The sequence below is a fragment of the Alligator sinensis genome, unplaced genomic scaffold (genome assembly GCF_000455745.1).
Source record: "Alligator sinensis unplaced genomic scaffold, ASM45574v1 scaffold132_1, whole genome shotgun sequence".
NCBI lineage: Eukaryota > Metazoa > Chordata > Crocodylia > Alligatoridae > Alligator > Alligator sinensis.
The window spans coordinates 618,842-634,664 of NW_005842776.1; the positions used below are offsets into that span (position 1 = coordinate 618,842).

The 15,823-nt window shown below is 53.5% G+C and overlaps 1 protein-coding gene across 1 annotated transcript in view; it reads left to right on the top strand.

Moving 5' to 3' along the window:
* The window catches only part of NOL6 (nucleolar protein 6), a 51,746-nt gene extending 36,339 nt beyond the window's left edge, over window positions 1–15,407 (top strand). The window contains exons 24-26 of the mRNA XM_025216943.1: window positions 7,679–7,879; window positions 13,525–13,626; window positions 15,024–15,407. Of these exons, the coding sequence (XP_025072728.1) occupies window positions 7,679–7,879; window positions 13,525–13,626; window positions 15,024–15,173 (453 nt within the window). The 3' untranslated portion in view covers window positions 15,174–15,407. The remainder of the gene's footprint in view (window positions 1–7,678; window positions 7,880–13,524; window positions 13,627–15,023) is intronic.
* Window positions 15,408–15,823: the final 416 nt, after the last annotated feature.

A 15,823-nucleotide genomic window follows, 5' to 3' on the forward strand; every position in this document is an offset into this window, starting at 1 on the left:
AGTCACCTGGCTGGGGTCATCTGACCTCAGTCCTCTCTTCTGCCAGGGGCAGGGGCTCGGACACGATGATCCATTGTGGTCCCTTCCGACTCTGCAATCTATGAATCTACGTTGAACAGTGCGGGCCCGAGGACCGAGCCCTGGGGGACCCCACTGCCCACCTCCCTCCAGGTCGAATAAGACCCGTCCACCACCACTCTCTGGGTGCGGCCCTCCAGCCATTTGGTGACCCATCTGACTGTGTAGGCATCGACACCACAATCTCTTAATTTTTTAATGAGAATGGGGTGAGAGATGGTGTCCAAGGCCTTCCTAAAGTCCATAAAAACTATGTCCGCTACGACACCTGCATCCAAGGATTTGGTGACCTGGTCGTAGAAGGCCACCAGGTTGGTCTGACAGGACCTGCCTCTAATGAACCCATGTTGGTTGCCCCTGAGCATAATCTCCCCTGCTTGCCCCTCGCAGATGTGCTCCTTGATAATTTTATCAAAGAACTCCCCCAGGACCAAGGTAAGACTAACTGGCCTAGAATTTCCTGGGTCCTCCTTCCTCTCTTTTTTGAAAATGGGGACCACACTGGCCCTTTTCCAGTCCTCCGGCACCTCGCCAGAGCACCGCGAGTGCTCATAAAGCCGTGCCAGGGGTCCCGCAATGACCCCTGCCAATTCCCTCAGCACCTTGGGGTGGAGAACATCTGGACCTGCTGATTTGAACACGTCCAGCCCTTCTAGGTGTTCCCTGACTAGGTCCTCACTGACCCTGGGCCTGGCTGCACCTCCCCTGGGCTCATCGGGGGGCCTGGGGGGGGGGATGACCTGGTCCCTGCTCAGAAAAATGGAGGCAAAGAAATTGTTAAATAGGTTAGCTTTGTCATCTGGTGAGACCACCAGATTTCCAAGCGTGCCTTGCAGCGGCCCCACGTTACCTGGAACCTTTTTACCTTAGGACTTCTTGCTGTCCTTGATCCGGGTGGCTAGTCCTACTGCCATCTCCGCCTTGGCCTTCCTGACCGCCCCCTGCAGCCCCGAGCACCCGAGGTGTAGTCCTCCCTGGTGATGGCCCCCCCTTCCATTGGGTGTACACCTCCTTCTTAGCTTTGAGACGTTCCTGGATGCTTTTGGTAAGCCATGGGGGCTTTTGAGCACTTTTGCCCCCTTTGATCCGTGTTGGGATTGCCACCCTTTGGGCTTGGAGGATCGTCTTCTTCAGGAACGACTGCTCTTCTTGGACTCCCAACTCCCCCCGCCCCTGGGACCTCAGTGCCTCCCCGACTAGTCTTCTTAGCTCAATGAAATCCGCCCTCCTGAAGGCCAGGGCTGCTGCCTTGCTGCAGGCCTTTGACACCCTGCGCTGGATGGTGAATGCCAGCAGGCAATGATTGCTGTTGCCCAGGTGGTTGAGCACCGGCAGACCCCTCACCAGGTCGTCGCCTGTGACCAGGACCAGGTCCAGCAAGGCATTTCCTTTGGTGGTACTGGGTTAGGTGGAGGTCCTGTAACACAGCTAGGAACCTACATGAGTCCAGCTCCATCCTCTTTGCAGCCCCCCTGCAGGGAGGTGAAGGCTGCTATTCAATCCCCCTCGGTCTTCTCTTCTGCAGACTCAATCAGCCCAGTTCCCTCCTCCTCTCCTCAGAAGCGATGCAGCTGTAGAGTGACTTATGTGGGGAAAGCAGAGATGGGGCTCTGTAGGGACGGGAGGCAGGGCAAACCCCGTGTGCATGTGAACGTGGAGGCAGGGCAGGCTAGTGCTAAGAGCATGGGTGAGATGTGGAGTTTCCATGGGGCAATCCTGTTGGAGCCGCCAGCAGCACCATCTTGGGGGTCACAGGATGGTGCAGTGCCGTTTAGTGTAGCAAATACATTGGCACTTCATTTATCTGGCTGGGGTATGGTCCAGTAGAAAAGGGGCAGGACAAATATTCAGGAGTCGCGTGTCCTCTTCCCCGACTGGCAGGGCACTTCCCCTTTCTTTGGCCTATGTCTGCTGTAACGGGACCATAACTAATAATAATGCATGTGTGCAAATTGCTGCATTTACACCTCACATACAAAGAGAAGGGTCTTATGCCCATTTTACAGGTCGTTACACCGAGGCATAGGCGGTCCACGGAGTCCATGGTAAGTGGAATAGTGGAAACCCATGAGTTTCCTGCTCTAGCCAATAGTCCCAGCTGGTGAGCAGGCAGGAAACACAAGATCAGAGGCACAGCTGGGAAACACAAATTCCTGTACCCGCACATCTGTCAGGCTGCAGCTGCGCTGACCCGAGAGTGGTCGGGTTGGCAGTGCCTAACGAGTTAAACTGGGACATATCGTCCCTGCCAGCAAGACAATTAGAGCCGAGGAGTAAACTCAACCCAACTCCCTGTGAGTCAGAGATGCCATTGTCAACAGAGAGGTAAACATTTCTTCTAACTCCATCATTTGCAGACGCTGGACAGCTGCCGATTGTTTTTATTCTCCAGGGAAGATATTTGGCGAGGGAATTACAGTACGTGGACTTTCTGTTAGGGCTTAGGATACAGAATATGCACTTCATCCTCAGAAACGCAGGGTAAGGCGTAGACTTTCCCTGGTGATATAAACCTTCAGGAGTGGTTAGCAGCTGAGAACAGAGCTCGGATAACAGCTCTGAGGACCTGCATCTTTCCCAGTCTGCAATTCGGTTGCATCCATTTATTTCCCAGTAGGTGCAGTGGAAAGGCTGGATCAATCCAGTATTGCCTCCCACTAAAGGCAACCATCACTTCAGGTGAGAGAGAGTAGGAAGAAGGACGTACATTTTGAAACCTCTTGTTTGCTTAATGAGTTACAGCCAGGCTAAAAATGTATAGCTGACATTTTTGTCAGAAATAGTCTGGGGGATTTAGACTCATGTTGTCCATAAGCCAGTGACGGAGATGTCTCTAAATCACCTACACTGCTTTAAATGTTAATTTAAAGGAATTTACAAGCCCGTTTCTCTGCCAGCATTGCAGGTAATATCTTAGGATATTAAGGCTGAGAAACTTTTAAAAGAAAAGTACCTTTGGCTCTACTTGTTCACTTCTTGCATTTCTCTCTGTCTGGGCATTGAAAACAGACAAGTATCACGATTGGGTTTAATGAGTTTCTAGCTGACGTTGCCTTTGGGTCCTCACGCAGCGCTGCTGTGTTTGGGTTGGAAACACTGCAGGGGAGGCATTTACTTTATAAAAAAAATGCCTGTTTCTCTTAGAAATTTTTCCGTTTTTTCAAATTCCAATGGTCTCAGGCTGCATGAAAGCGCCTTTGAACGAGGACTGCTTTGGGCAGCTTTCTTCTGGTAGTTTTACTAAGAAAATCTTTGTCTAGGGCGTTAGGAAACAAGTCAGTGCAGCCTTCCTTTTGCCGTGGAAGGGAATGGGGAATTCTGATACTGGCAATAAGCATGAGGATGAATGTGGATTCAATAACTTGGGCAAAATGATCCCTGCTGAGGAGTAGCTGCAGAGTGGTTTTGGTTCAAGAAAGCCTAGCAGCAGAATCGTAGAAAATGCGGGTGTGAAGGGACCTCAGGAGATCACATGTAGTCCCAACCCCCTGCTCCAAGCAGGACCAGCCCCAACTACATCATCCCAGACAAGGCTTTGTCCATCTGGGTCTTAAAAACCTCCAAGGATGGAGACTGCACCACCGCTCTGGGTAACCTGTTCCAGTGTTTTTACTACCCTCCTCGTGAGAAAGTTGTTTCTACTATCTAACCTCAACTTCCCTTGCTGCAACTTGAGCCCGTTGCTCCTTGTCTTGGCATCTGCCCCCACTGAGGACAGTCCAGCTCTTTGCAACCCCCCGGCAGGGAGGTGAAGGCTGCTGTTCAATCCCCCTTGGTCTTCTCTTTTGCAGACTCAGCCCAGCTCCCTCAGCCTCTCCTCACAAGTCCTGTCCCCCAGCCCCACAGCCATTTTCTTTGCCCTCCACTGGACTCTGTCCAGTTTGTCCACATCCTTTCTGTAGTGGGGGCCGCAGCTGGACACAGGACTCCTGATGCGTCGTCCTCAGTGCTGAATAGAGGGGAAGGATCACTGCCCTCGATCTGCTGGCAACGCTCCTACTGATGCAGCCCAGGATGCCGTTAGCCTTGGCAATGAGGGCACGCTGCTGACTCATATACATTATCTTGTCCGCTGACCCCCCCAGGTCCCTTTCTGCAGAGCCGTTACCCAGCCAGTCCCCCCCACCCTGCACCGGTGCATGGCATTGCTCCCTCCTAAGTGCAGGACTTTGCACTTGTCCTTGTTGAACCTCATGAGAAGCACCTGGTAAGCAGAGACTGGTGCATTGAAGTCCCTTGGAACGAGAGCTTGTCTGAGCCCAGAGGTTGCTTGGCTAAAGGCGTGACATATCTACACCAGGCAAGCTTCATCTGTCGACTGACTTAAATTCATGCCAGTTGCAACCAGCAGAGAGATGCCCTTACGTAGGGCACCGACTAGGGTGCATTCGTCTAGCGAAAGACCTGGCACTGCCTGGAAATTAGTTCACGTGATTCTCAGGCCAAAGCAGTGGTCAGGAGATGGGGCAGCTGCAGGAAACGCTGTGGGCCGGTGGGTCTCACTGGGCATGTGCCACCTTCACGTCTGCCCAGCCAAGCCGCTTGGTACTTGTTATTAGCCCCGAAGTATTGTCGGCACAGAAGCTGACAACTGAACTCATGTCTTGAGGTGGGCCTCCAGGGGCCAACTGCATGGGAGACACCTTCACAGCCACTCCCGGGGCTGCCGCACGCTCGGGGGGGGAAAAGCTCAGGGTACTTTGCTGACGAGCAGAGCCAAATCAGCGTGTGAAATGTTGCTCTGAGTTGCTGAACCAGAAGGCACGGATGGGGGAAAGGCGGCTGCATCCTGGGCACTTTGCCTCCTGGCCCTGCTCCCATCCTGGGGCGCTCGCTGCTGCTCCTGTCTCGCTGCAGCTACAGGGACACGGTTTATACCCGCCGTTGTGACTAAACACCTCCCTCGCCATCCACAGCCCAGACTCCTTTCCTCTGGCCGTGCCGTTCCCCAGACCGTCCTAGAGCCTGGTCTCCCAGACAGGACCAGTTGCTGAGTCTTCTCCGTTCTCTGTTCCCCCGGTGTGGGCTGAGCAAGCCGAAAGCCCACATGGACCCCCCATTCTTGAGGGTCCGTGGCCCAGCTGTCCCCAGTCTCTTGGGGATGGATCTCACGTGGCCCTGAAAGCCAAATTGGCTGCTGTGCACTTTGCTGCTTTCCACAGCCTGGCCTTTAGCAGCGCCGATGCTTCTGGACGGCCCGTTGTGGGTGGCATCCCCCTCTCCCCGGCCCCCCTTGCCGTGCGTTGTTGAGCTGACGTGCCTGTGGCTGGCCGGTGTCATTCTTTCCATTTTAGCGCCGCAGTAGCCAGAGCCTCAGATCCTGTCTTCGTCCAAATATTTACCCATCCCGATCGCTTCTCTCTGCACACAACAAAGCTCTTCCCTTCCCTGCTTGGCTTGGCTGCCCTCCTCGGGGTGGGCTCTGGGATGGGAGCCTCGTGTCCCCGGGAGCAGCTGGGCAGCAGTGGGGGCTGGTTCACCGATTCCCTTTGGACTGGTTCAGCCGTCCTCGTCCCCATAGAGGGTGATGGTTTGGGGTCACAGGGGGGTTTGCCCTGCGTTACGTGGGCAGACACCATTGGTAGATCTTTTTTTTCTTCTCAGGAGTAGTCGGGGTGGGCTCTGGGATGGGAGCCTCGTGTCCCCGGGAGCAGCTGGGCAGCAGTGGGGGCTGGTTCACCGATTCCCTTTGGACTGGTTCAGCCGTCCTCGTCCCCATAGAGGGTGATGGTTTGGGGTCACAGGGGGGTTTGCCCTGCGTTACGTGGGCAGACACCATTGGTAGATCTTTTTTTTCTTCTCAGGAGTACAGGGCATGATTCATTGTCTAGGATTGTCTGGGCATAGTTTGCTGCCCGGTGTCTTTCCAAGACAAGGGGCCAGGGCACTAGTATCGTTGCTGTTGTCTTTTCTGCCCTCTTCCTAGGGTGCCGTGCAGCTTTGGAGGCCCTTGCCTTTTGTCCTGAAGGTCTCAGTTATATGGTGTTGGGTTGCATTTGGGGGCTCACTGGGGGTGCAGCAGGTGTTTTTGCGGACCCAGTGACCGACTTAGTCCCTTAGTGCTCCTGTGAACTTGACCCAGACTTCCTGGTTTCCCTTGCTCAAAACTAATGCATTTTGGAGGCTGAGGGTTCATAAGAACTGCTGTGTACTGGGTCAGAGCAGTAGGTCTGACTCAGTATATAGCAGACCTATAGGTCCATCTTGCCCAGTCTCCTGTCATGCATAGTATCTGTGTCCTCCCTTGCCCGCTCCCGATTCCCCGCCTTTCACCAGACTCCCTTTCCTTGTATATCTTCAGCGAGTCTCCTTGACCTCTCCACGGGGGGCTTATTTCTTAAACACTTTCACAAATGCTTGGATGCTACATAGCATTTTCCTGCACCATCTCCCGTGTCCTCCTGGGAGCAGCCAGCCCCCTGCTCTGGTCACAGGACGGGCTCGCTGGCAGTCACACACGTACCAGCACCGTCTCGCCGGGAGTCCTGCCTGCGCGCAGTGAAACATTTGCGTTTTCGTGGACCTTTCGTTTCTGAGGCTCTCGAAACATGTTGCAAATCGTTAGTGAACGAGGCGGCCGTTTGATACCACCGGTGGGACCAGTCCTGGTTCCCGGGGACCAAGGAAGGGGGAGATGAAGGAGGTTGGTTGTGGTCCCGTTGAGTCTGCCGGAGTCTCTCAAACATTTTACCACCTCCCTCCTGGTGTGGTTTGCACCCCATGCTCCCCCCCGCCTGCTCTAGCTGACCCCTGTTAGGGTAGGCACCGAAGCAGCACAACTGAAGCTGGCCTAGAGGAAGGCATGATAGCATGAATGTGAACGGGATCCCCTCTGGATCCCTCCGGTGAAACCCCAGGCTCCTGAATAGAGCTGGGTAGGAAACGTATTTCCTGTCCTTTCTAAACTGTCCCAGCTTGAATCCTCCATGGCACTGGGATGAAACCCAAGATCTAGTGAAGTCGTCCTTGAAAACGGAGACCCCCGGTCCCGACCCCAGAAGAGCCAGCGATGCAGTGGGTAGGATGCTCATCCAGGAAGGCGGTGATTCGATGCCCTGTCCATCGGGCAGTTGTCAGTGTTGCAGCAGTTCGGTGTCAATTTGTGTACCGCTCCAGCACAGGAAAGAGATGGTGCCACTGACCGTAGCTGTTCACTGGGATGTGGGGGAATGGTAGAGCAGGATTTGAACCTGTGCCTTTGACATCCTAAGTGCGGGTCAGAGCGAGGAAGAGATGGGGGTTGGAAGAGTGGAAGAGCTTCATCTGTTCCAGGAGGGATGATGGCCTGTTAGTCATGGCACTCTTTTGAGGTGTGAGAGATAATACGGTTGCTGGTCTGAATCCAGCAAACCTGTGTCCCCTCCAGTCCATTGCCCTAACCACTAGGCTGCTGGTTGTGCAGGGGTGGGGTGTGCTCACCCTGACCAGGAATTCCCTCTTGGAGGGACCTTTTCCGATGAAGGTGTTGGGCTGGTGGGTGCCTGCGCGAAGTTGTGCCTTTGATAGTCGGGTATTTTCCAATGAAACCCTGTTTCCCTGCAAAAACTCCCTCCCCTGTCCCAGGTAGCATTACCCTGTGCCTCCTTCTCCTCTCTTGCAGGTGGCTTTCCGCCCTCCTCTGGATTTCTATGACGTCCTCATCCACCTCAATCCCAAGCAGATCCCAAGGCACCTGGAGGGTGTGGACCGGCCGGTGAAGTCGTTCAGCCGGGGCATGCTGAAGAGCGATGCACCAGTCAAGACCCTTTCTTTCCCAGTGGTGGATTATGACCCTGTGCAGTGCTACCTGCAGGAGCTCAGGGTGAGCGTGGCCAAGAGCTGTGGGGGGACAGGGCTGGGTGGAGTGTGTCACATGCTGTCTTGGGGGGAGTATTTTGTGTGCAGACCATTTTCCCTGCAGGAACTGAGGGTGATGCCTTCACGCCTTGTGCGAGTAGCATCCTTCTTTAACTTGTTTGTGCAGAATTATTTCCTATCACCTGATGCATGAATTGCTCATAGCATCTGCAGTTCCAAGACAGACCTTGCAGTCCCAGGACAAAAGGTTTCCTTGGAGGGTGTCTTCTCCACCCTGTTGTTTGGATCTTCTGGCTCCCTAGTGGAGTCGCTGCAGATCGCTCCCTTGCAGTACTGTGTATAAGTGAAGGGGAAAAGCATTGTAAGTGTGCAAGCCCTTGGCTCTACCACTACTGTGCAAGGAATCCTCTGGTTTAAGGAGCCACCAGGCTCCCAGCTCTGCCAGGTGAAGACCATCTTGCAGAAGGGGACTTGCAAGGTAACCCTGTCTCCTGCAGAAAGAGTCATCCTTTCCCATCACACATGGCGCCGTTCAGAAGATTGCTGTTATCCATTAACTAAGGGTCAAAATGCATCACTCGCAGGTTGGGAGGAAGAAACTTAGCCATACTTGACAAGGCCAGAAGTCTCTGGGCTCCCCACAATACCCAGGCTTAGTCTCTCAGCAGCAACTGCCTGCTGGGCTGGAAGGTTGCAGATGGACCCCTGGAGATCAGTCCCCACCTTTATGGGGGATTGCCAAGATGTGCAGGCCTCTTTGGCTTGGGCAGGCAGCTTTGAGCTGAAGGGAAGGGTCACAGTGCCAGATAGACCTGTCTGTCTGTATAGCTAATTATTGCTTGTCAGGGATGCCGTAACATGGGCACCCTGCTGGAAGACGGCTGCAGATTTTCCATCCTGGCTGTTTCCTTCCACTAGGAAACCTTGTGGTTCCCGTATGCTAATTCTTGCAGCAGCGTCTATCTCCAGCTGATGGGATCTTGACAGGGCTGGCCACTCTTGTCCTACCGCAACAGACAGCCTGGCCTCTTCTGGTTGTGGGCTGCTGAGAGACAAGGACATATTTTGGGGAGGTCCTTGGAAGGAAGTGTTTCTTTTCTGCATAAAACACCCCCTGCTTGGTGCGAAGAAATCTTGTCTTGCTCTTGTGTTTGCAAAACAGTTACCGTATTTACTGCCACACCTTATGCCATACCATATTTACTGCCATATCATAAGCCATACCGTATGCCATTTACTGTCATACCTTACGTACCCAAAAATTGGGGTGTGTATTTTAAGCAGGGAAGCTGATTTTTCCTTTGCTGGACTAGAAGAAAGGTATAATAGAGCAAGCAGACACTGCAACTCATGGCCACCAAGACGGCTGTTGGTGCCTTGTGGGCTGGAAACAGCAGGCGCAGAGTCCAGTGTTAACCCTCTCACAGCTGATGGTGGGCCAGTAGCTTGAAGCTGAAGAGGCATTGAGCTGGCTGAGGGCGAGTGAGCTGCTGCATGCAGTCTGTAGTACCTTGCTGAGGCTTGTGGCACGGAAACAACCCTTTGCTATATACAGGGGCTATATGAAGAACTATTTACAGTAAAGAAGTAACAGTCTTACTGCTGCCCTTTCAAGGGCCTGGGGCCTAGCATTGTTGTTGTCCCAGATTGTCTCCTGGGATGCCACATTTTCTGGACACTGTGTTTTCAGGAGGACTTACTCTGTGTCACGTAGCCACAACCCTGTATCCTGTCTTCCAAAATAAGGGGTATCTTATTTGGAAGCATGTGAGAATATATGGATCCATGATTTTTGTTATATGGACACGTGTGCTGATGTACACACACGCACATGCACACATTCATGCATATCAAAACAGCCTGCCACACATGGTCGCGCACACACACACAGAGCCTGCCACACACTCCCTGTGGTTAACAACAGTGACGAGGATGCTTGTTAATCACTACACTTAATCTTTGTCCTCCACCACGTGCAGTGCCAGCCTAGGAGCTCCAAGGGGAGCAACCAGAAAGCCCTTTGCAGGAATCCTTTGCTAGACTAGAGTGGACCAGGAAACCCACGGCAGGTGGCCGTCCCGGCCTGGCAGAGAGATGTGCCAGTGGGGCTCGTCTTTGCTCCAGCCTGAGTGAGTCAGTGCTTGCTTTAGCAGCCTCTGCTTTTTTTGGTTTAATGCAACCACACAAACTTTGCCGCCTGCCTTGTTTTCGAGCCTAGGCGCGCACAGCTCTGTAGCAGGCTCGCAGAGCTCTGGGAGCAGGGTGCAGTCACTTGCTCAGTGTGGGTGGTGGTTTTTTAACACTGGTTCTCCTGCATTTTCTAATTTCTTAGATATTTTCTCTCTTTCCTGGCAAAGCCCAGTCCTGGGGGCTTTTCCCTCTCTGAAAGGCCCTGTGATGCTGAGGCAGACCGTGGCTCGGCCTCCTAGAGCTGCTCACTTACTCTGCCCCCCCTTTCTTGGGGCAGGGGATCTTGCCTGTGCCCTTTAACCTCCGTGCGCTGGGCAGTAGCGTGATTATCCTACTGCTGAGCGTCGTAAAAAGCTAATGGCAAATGGAGTCAATTTGACGGCGTTTTAAGTGAGCAGCAGCAGTTAATTCTAATGCGGTTGCAGATTGCCTAATGACAGCGCTCTGCACGCCCAAAGCACGGAGCAGACACTATGAACGTGTTTCTTATTGACGGCGTAGCAACACTTGTAGCGTGCTTTCCAAGATGCTTTTTGCAAGATGCTTTTCAAGCACAAGAGCAATGAGACGGTCCCTGCCCCAACCGGCTCCATCTAACAGCAGGCCTGAGACAACAAGTGAGAGGTGCAGCTGTAGGTGGGGGGACTAAATCGCCAGATGTGCAGCTGGTTGCAAAATGGGTTCCCTTTGCTTCACCAGGGAATTGGGGCTTTCTTCAGTATCGCAGTTTTTTCCCCCCTTCCAGTTCATCTGATACGAGTTTTTCTTCAGGGAGGAGATCTGCGCGGACCGAGCCCCGTTCTCTGCGGATTCTCCCAGCTCCGGCAGTACAGCAATGAGTGACTTGAGTTGTTTTTTCCCTCCCAGTGTATTTTTAGGCACCGATTCTAAAGCCAGTTCAGCAAGACTTGCCCCGACAGGCCCATTGCGAGTGCCAAGCCCATCGGTGGCATGAGTTGGCAGGTCTCAATCTGCTTCTACCCCACCTGTCCAGTCACCTTGCCTTCTGTTTGATTCCCTCCCTGCTGCTCCCGGTCAGGTTCAGATGTCCAGACCTGGTTTTATAGCTCTGCATCTTGCTGCCTGTCCCTGCCTACCCACCACTGCCCTTACTAGGCCCCTCCAGGCACCCAGTCGGCTCCTGGGGTGGTGCCAGCCTCCTCTGCCCGCGTCTCCCATGCTCGTGTCTGCATTCAGACGACCCGTTCTGGGTTGCAGTGCTACATCCCTGCCGTGCTGTGCTGCCAACAGGAATCGAGCCCATTAGTAAGAGCTTACGCGCTAGGAAAGTCTGCTGGCTTGAGCCCCTGTGAGCACCAGCGCTCTTGTTGGGAGGAGGCATCCAGTAGAGCTATGCCCTTGCCCCCGTTCATAGCAGCCGGACGATTAGCACGGGCTGTCCCCAGCCCATGCTGTAGCTCAGTGCTTCTCAACCAGGGTGCCATGAGAGCCTTCCAGGGGTGCTGCAGGGTACCACACCATGTTAGGTGTGACAACGCGATTCACATGTTAAACCCAGAGCTTTCAAACAGAAACCCATAGCTATGGTCTTTTCTTTGCAACAGAAGAACAGCACTGTTGTTTTTCTGCAGTCAAAAAAAGTATGAAAGCCAAGAGCTGATGCGCTGATTCTTCCTTCTTGGTGCAGCGTCACCTGGGACGTGTCTGGGTCCCGTAGGGTGGGGAGAGACCTTGAAGGTCATCTTGTCCAATCCCTGGCTCATGCTTCACTGAGATCTGAACTCACAACCTGCAGGCCCTCTGGCTGACTTTGGAGCCGTGCGTAGCTTTAAAAGCAGAGACATCCCTGCTCCTGAACGGTCCCCGTTTGGCTCTCCCCCCACGCAACACGGCTCGTGTCATTCAGCAGCCAGCCCCCGCTCACCTGCTGTGCCGGGAGTCTGGCCTACGTGAGTCGGGGGATCACGTGGTGGGGCTTAGGCATCTTTCTGCAAGCTCTGCTTTTGAGCTCTCGTTCCAGGCGGCCACTTGAGAGGGCTGGGCATGGAGGTTGTTATCGAAGCATCGGTACAAGCCCTACTTGGCACTTCCCCCGCTTTAATAGCAGACTTCTCAAAGGAACCATGGTACTTAAATGCTCCTGACCTTGGGTGGCGCGTTGCCGGGGAAGAGCCGTTCATTGTTGCTTTATAATTGCATCCCAGCGCACCTGGGCTGTGTGTGTGGGAGGCCGGTGACAGGGAAGGAGGAAGTGCAAGCAGGAGCTCCATTAGCTTTATTGCGCACAGCGGATGACTGATGCTCTGAGCCGGCTTCCCCCGTCCCTCGCTCGAGAGCAACCCGCAGAGCAAAAAGCAACTTTCTCGCCTTCAAGCAGTTGCTCAAAGAGTTGGAAATTTGTGGGCTGCCGGCCCAAAGCACGGCACGCAGGCTGAGCGCCCGCCGCAAGGCTCTGCAGGGGCTACTGCAGGGGTGGCTGCATGTATGTATGTGTGTGGTATACATGCCACAAGCGACATAGGATCGGGAAGGGGACAGGCAGCACAGCATTAAATAGGGCAAGGAGCAGGAAACAGAGCAGCCGATTGGGCAGGGAGGAGAAAGCAGAGCAACCAATTGGGCAGGGAGCACAGGGCAGGGAGTGGAAAGCGGAGCAGCTGATTGGACAGGGGAAAGGGATCAGAGTGGGAGGGTATGGGGCTAAATTGTGGCACTTGCCAAAAAAGGTTGCCCCCCCCCCCCCCCATGGCGATTTGGACCTCCACATTGTTAACACAGGTGTGTGGTCCACACAGACTCTGGCACCCAGCATGCAGTGCACCATCTTCCGCCCTCCCCACTTTTAGCAGGAGCATTGCATGCTGGGACTTGCGGTCCCTGCAGAGCACAGCTCTCAGTGCAAGATGTTGCTCCATGGGAGTGCAGCTGCCAGGGCAGAGAAGGCAGGTCAGGGTGCAGGCCGATGAAAACATTTAATACCACTTTCAAATTGTGCTAGTTCACGGTGGGTCACGCTGGACTCATGCCCTTCCTGTCTGTTCCTATCCTGGTGCAGGGGGAGCGATAAATCACTAGCTTTAAACCTCGTTCATTCAGATTTAAAGTTCCAGCAGTCTAGCTCCATTTATACTGGTAGAAGAGCAGACAGATGGACCGGTTACATCGGGTCAGGGTGGAACCTTTCCCCCCTTCCTTCCTTTTAAAATGGCATATCCCTATGTCTGTCCACAGCCTTGATCTGGAGCAGGGTTTGTCAGATTCGCTTGCTGTTTCTGACTTGGCTGCAAATACTTCCCATGTTGGCTGCACGCTGTCAGGAGCCAGGGAGAAGGCCCTGATCCCTCGCAGCTCCTTGCGGGCTGCATTTCTCCCTCTCCTTTCCCTCATGCTGCAGGGGTTTCCTTCCTGCTGCTGCTTCACAGCAAAAATGATCACAGCAGAATTGGCCGGTGGTTAGTCTCGCCTTTCCCCGTGTGACCCTTGTAAATCCTCTTCCAGGAAGCCTTTGATGACTTTGCCCTGTTCTTCTATGATAAGTACGGCGGGGTGGTGATTGGTGTCTTGTGGAAACCCTCCAGCTTCGAGCCGCAGCCATTTAAGGTGAGTGTTTGCCCCTCTGCTTTGAGTGCCTTGTTGGTGGGGAGGGGATGGTAACAACACATGGCTCTTGGAAAGCTCGACGTCTATGACAGAGGATGTTAGTAGCCTTACCCTCCTTTTTTTAGATGGGGAAACTGAGGCACGGGGGTGACACGGCTTGTCTAGGGTCACCCAGCTGCTGGCAGAGCCAGAAATCGGCTCCAGATCTCCCGAGTCCCGGGATATGGATGGACAAGCAGATTCGACCAGGGAAGGAGACTTACTGTGCACAAGTAATCTGCTAATTCTTTAGTGTGTCCACTCTGTCCCATGCTGCGTGGAACCTGAGCCACGGTATCGTGGAGGCTGTTTCCCTTAGGGGTAAATGGACCTGGTTTGGCTTCCACTTAACATGGGATAGAGCAGATACAAGACATGCAGATCAGCTGATGTGTGCAGGGTCACCTCTTCACCCCTCTTTTAGCCTGGTGTAATCTGCTTATCTGTCCCATAATCTGTTTATCTGTCCGCTCCCTCCCACCCCGAGCTGTGTCTGCTATGTCATACCGCCTCCCCTCGACTAAGAGCAGCATGCACGTCCTCATTAGCCCTTTTGGCAGGGAGGGGAGCATGATCTTCAGTTTCTGCTGGGGAATCTAAGAACCCCATCTTCAAAGAGCTTCTGGTTGCTGTAGTTAATCAGCTTCAAGGGATTTGCATCTCCCACTGAGGTGTCTCGGAGGCAGCCCAGGCTTCCCAGGGACCACATAGAGTTTGCACCGCATTAATGAAGAAAGACTTTGGGGGCAGGGGTATGGGTCAGAGAATCCCTGGGGAACCATGCAGCTAAGCTGGAGCCAGATGCCTGGGCATAACTGATGCTGCTATGTATGAGGAACTCATCAGCGGTGCAGGAGCTCTGAGACTAGTAAGCCCATGCTATCATTGACAGCTCTGCATGGCTGGGGTGCCGAAACCTGGTGACTCACTGCATTGCATGCCCAGGTCCCTACCCATGTCTGGGAGCTCTCTTGCATCTTCCATCATGCACATATAGCTGCCCTAGGGCATGTCTCCCTCCCTTGCCTCCTTTCCTCGCAGTGGGCCCACGTGGTGACATGTGGAAGGGTGCAGCTGGTTGGTGGGACACGCTTTGCCGAGGGCACTCCGTCAGCCCTGCAGTTCACAGCACGGTGTATTATGTGGCAGTGTCAGCTCTAACAGAGGGAGGGCTCCAGAGGGAAAGGGGAGTGCTCTTGCAAGGGGACAGCTTGGTAGGGATGTGCTGAGATCCTGGAGTGGGAGCGCTCAGCTTTTGCTTTTGAAGAATAATGCAGTGTCACTGGGCGCAAAAGGCAGCTGTGGGTTAGCGCAGCCCCCGTTTCACCCCTGTGCGCGGTCCTTTGTGTGTGTTACAGGTGTCCAACATGAAGGGAAGAATGATGGCTGCCCGCGGCAATAAGCCGATCACCGTCCCCAATGTGGAGGCTATTCTGGAAGACTTCGAGGTTTTGGGAGAAGGCTTGGTCAGGTTGGTGGAGGCTCGGACCGAGAGGTGGACCATCTGAAACCAGGCGGAGCTCTGGTTGGACGGACTTCTCCTGCAGTACGGGGTGTGCTCCCGTCCATAATCTTTCCTGCCATCCATCAGTTGTGGGGAAGGGATTTCACTACTTCACAGCAGCGTCTCTCAGCCTTGTATCCATGTCTGATTCAGATAAACATTTCTGCCCTTGAAAAGGGACCATATTTTCTAGAGAAAATCCCCCACCCCCCTCATATTCTTTTCCAAATAAAATCCAGGTGAGATGAAAAAGTTCCTGTTCACTTTGAGGAATGAAGCTCCGCTTCCATACCATCTCAGTGCCTCAGATGCTTGCTGGACTGTCAAATGAGAAGACTTCTTTAGTAATTGGGAGTACTTGTAATAGCCGATTTGATTTTTATTGTAACTGGTATCAAGAAAATGTGGAGAGCCCTCTGCCATTAGATACGGTGAGCGTCTATCCATAGTTGCTACTGTATTGACAAGATAGGCAATGAGATAAGCATATATAACAGGGAACGAGGTTGAGAGGTAGACCAGGCCGCCTGTTTTCCTTTCCTCTTCTCTTACGCTGTGCTTTTTTTTTGGTCCCTTTTTCTGGCACATAACTTGTGAATTTTGGGAAACCCTGTGCCTCTCGAGGAAGAGTCAGAGGGTGGACTGCATTGCATC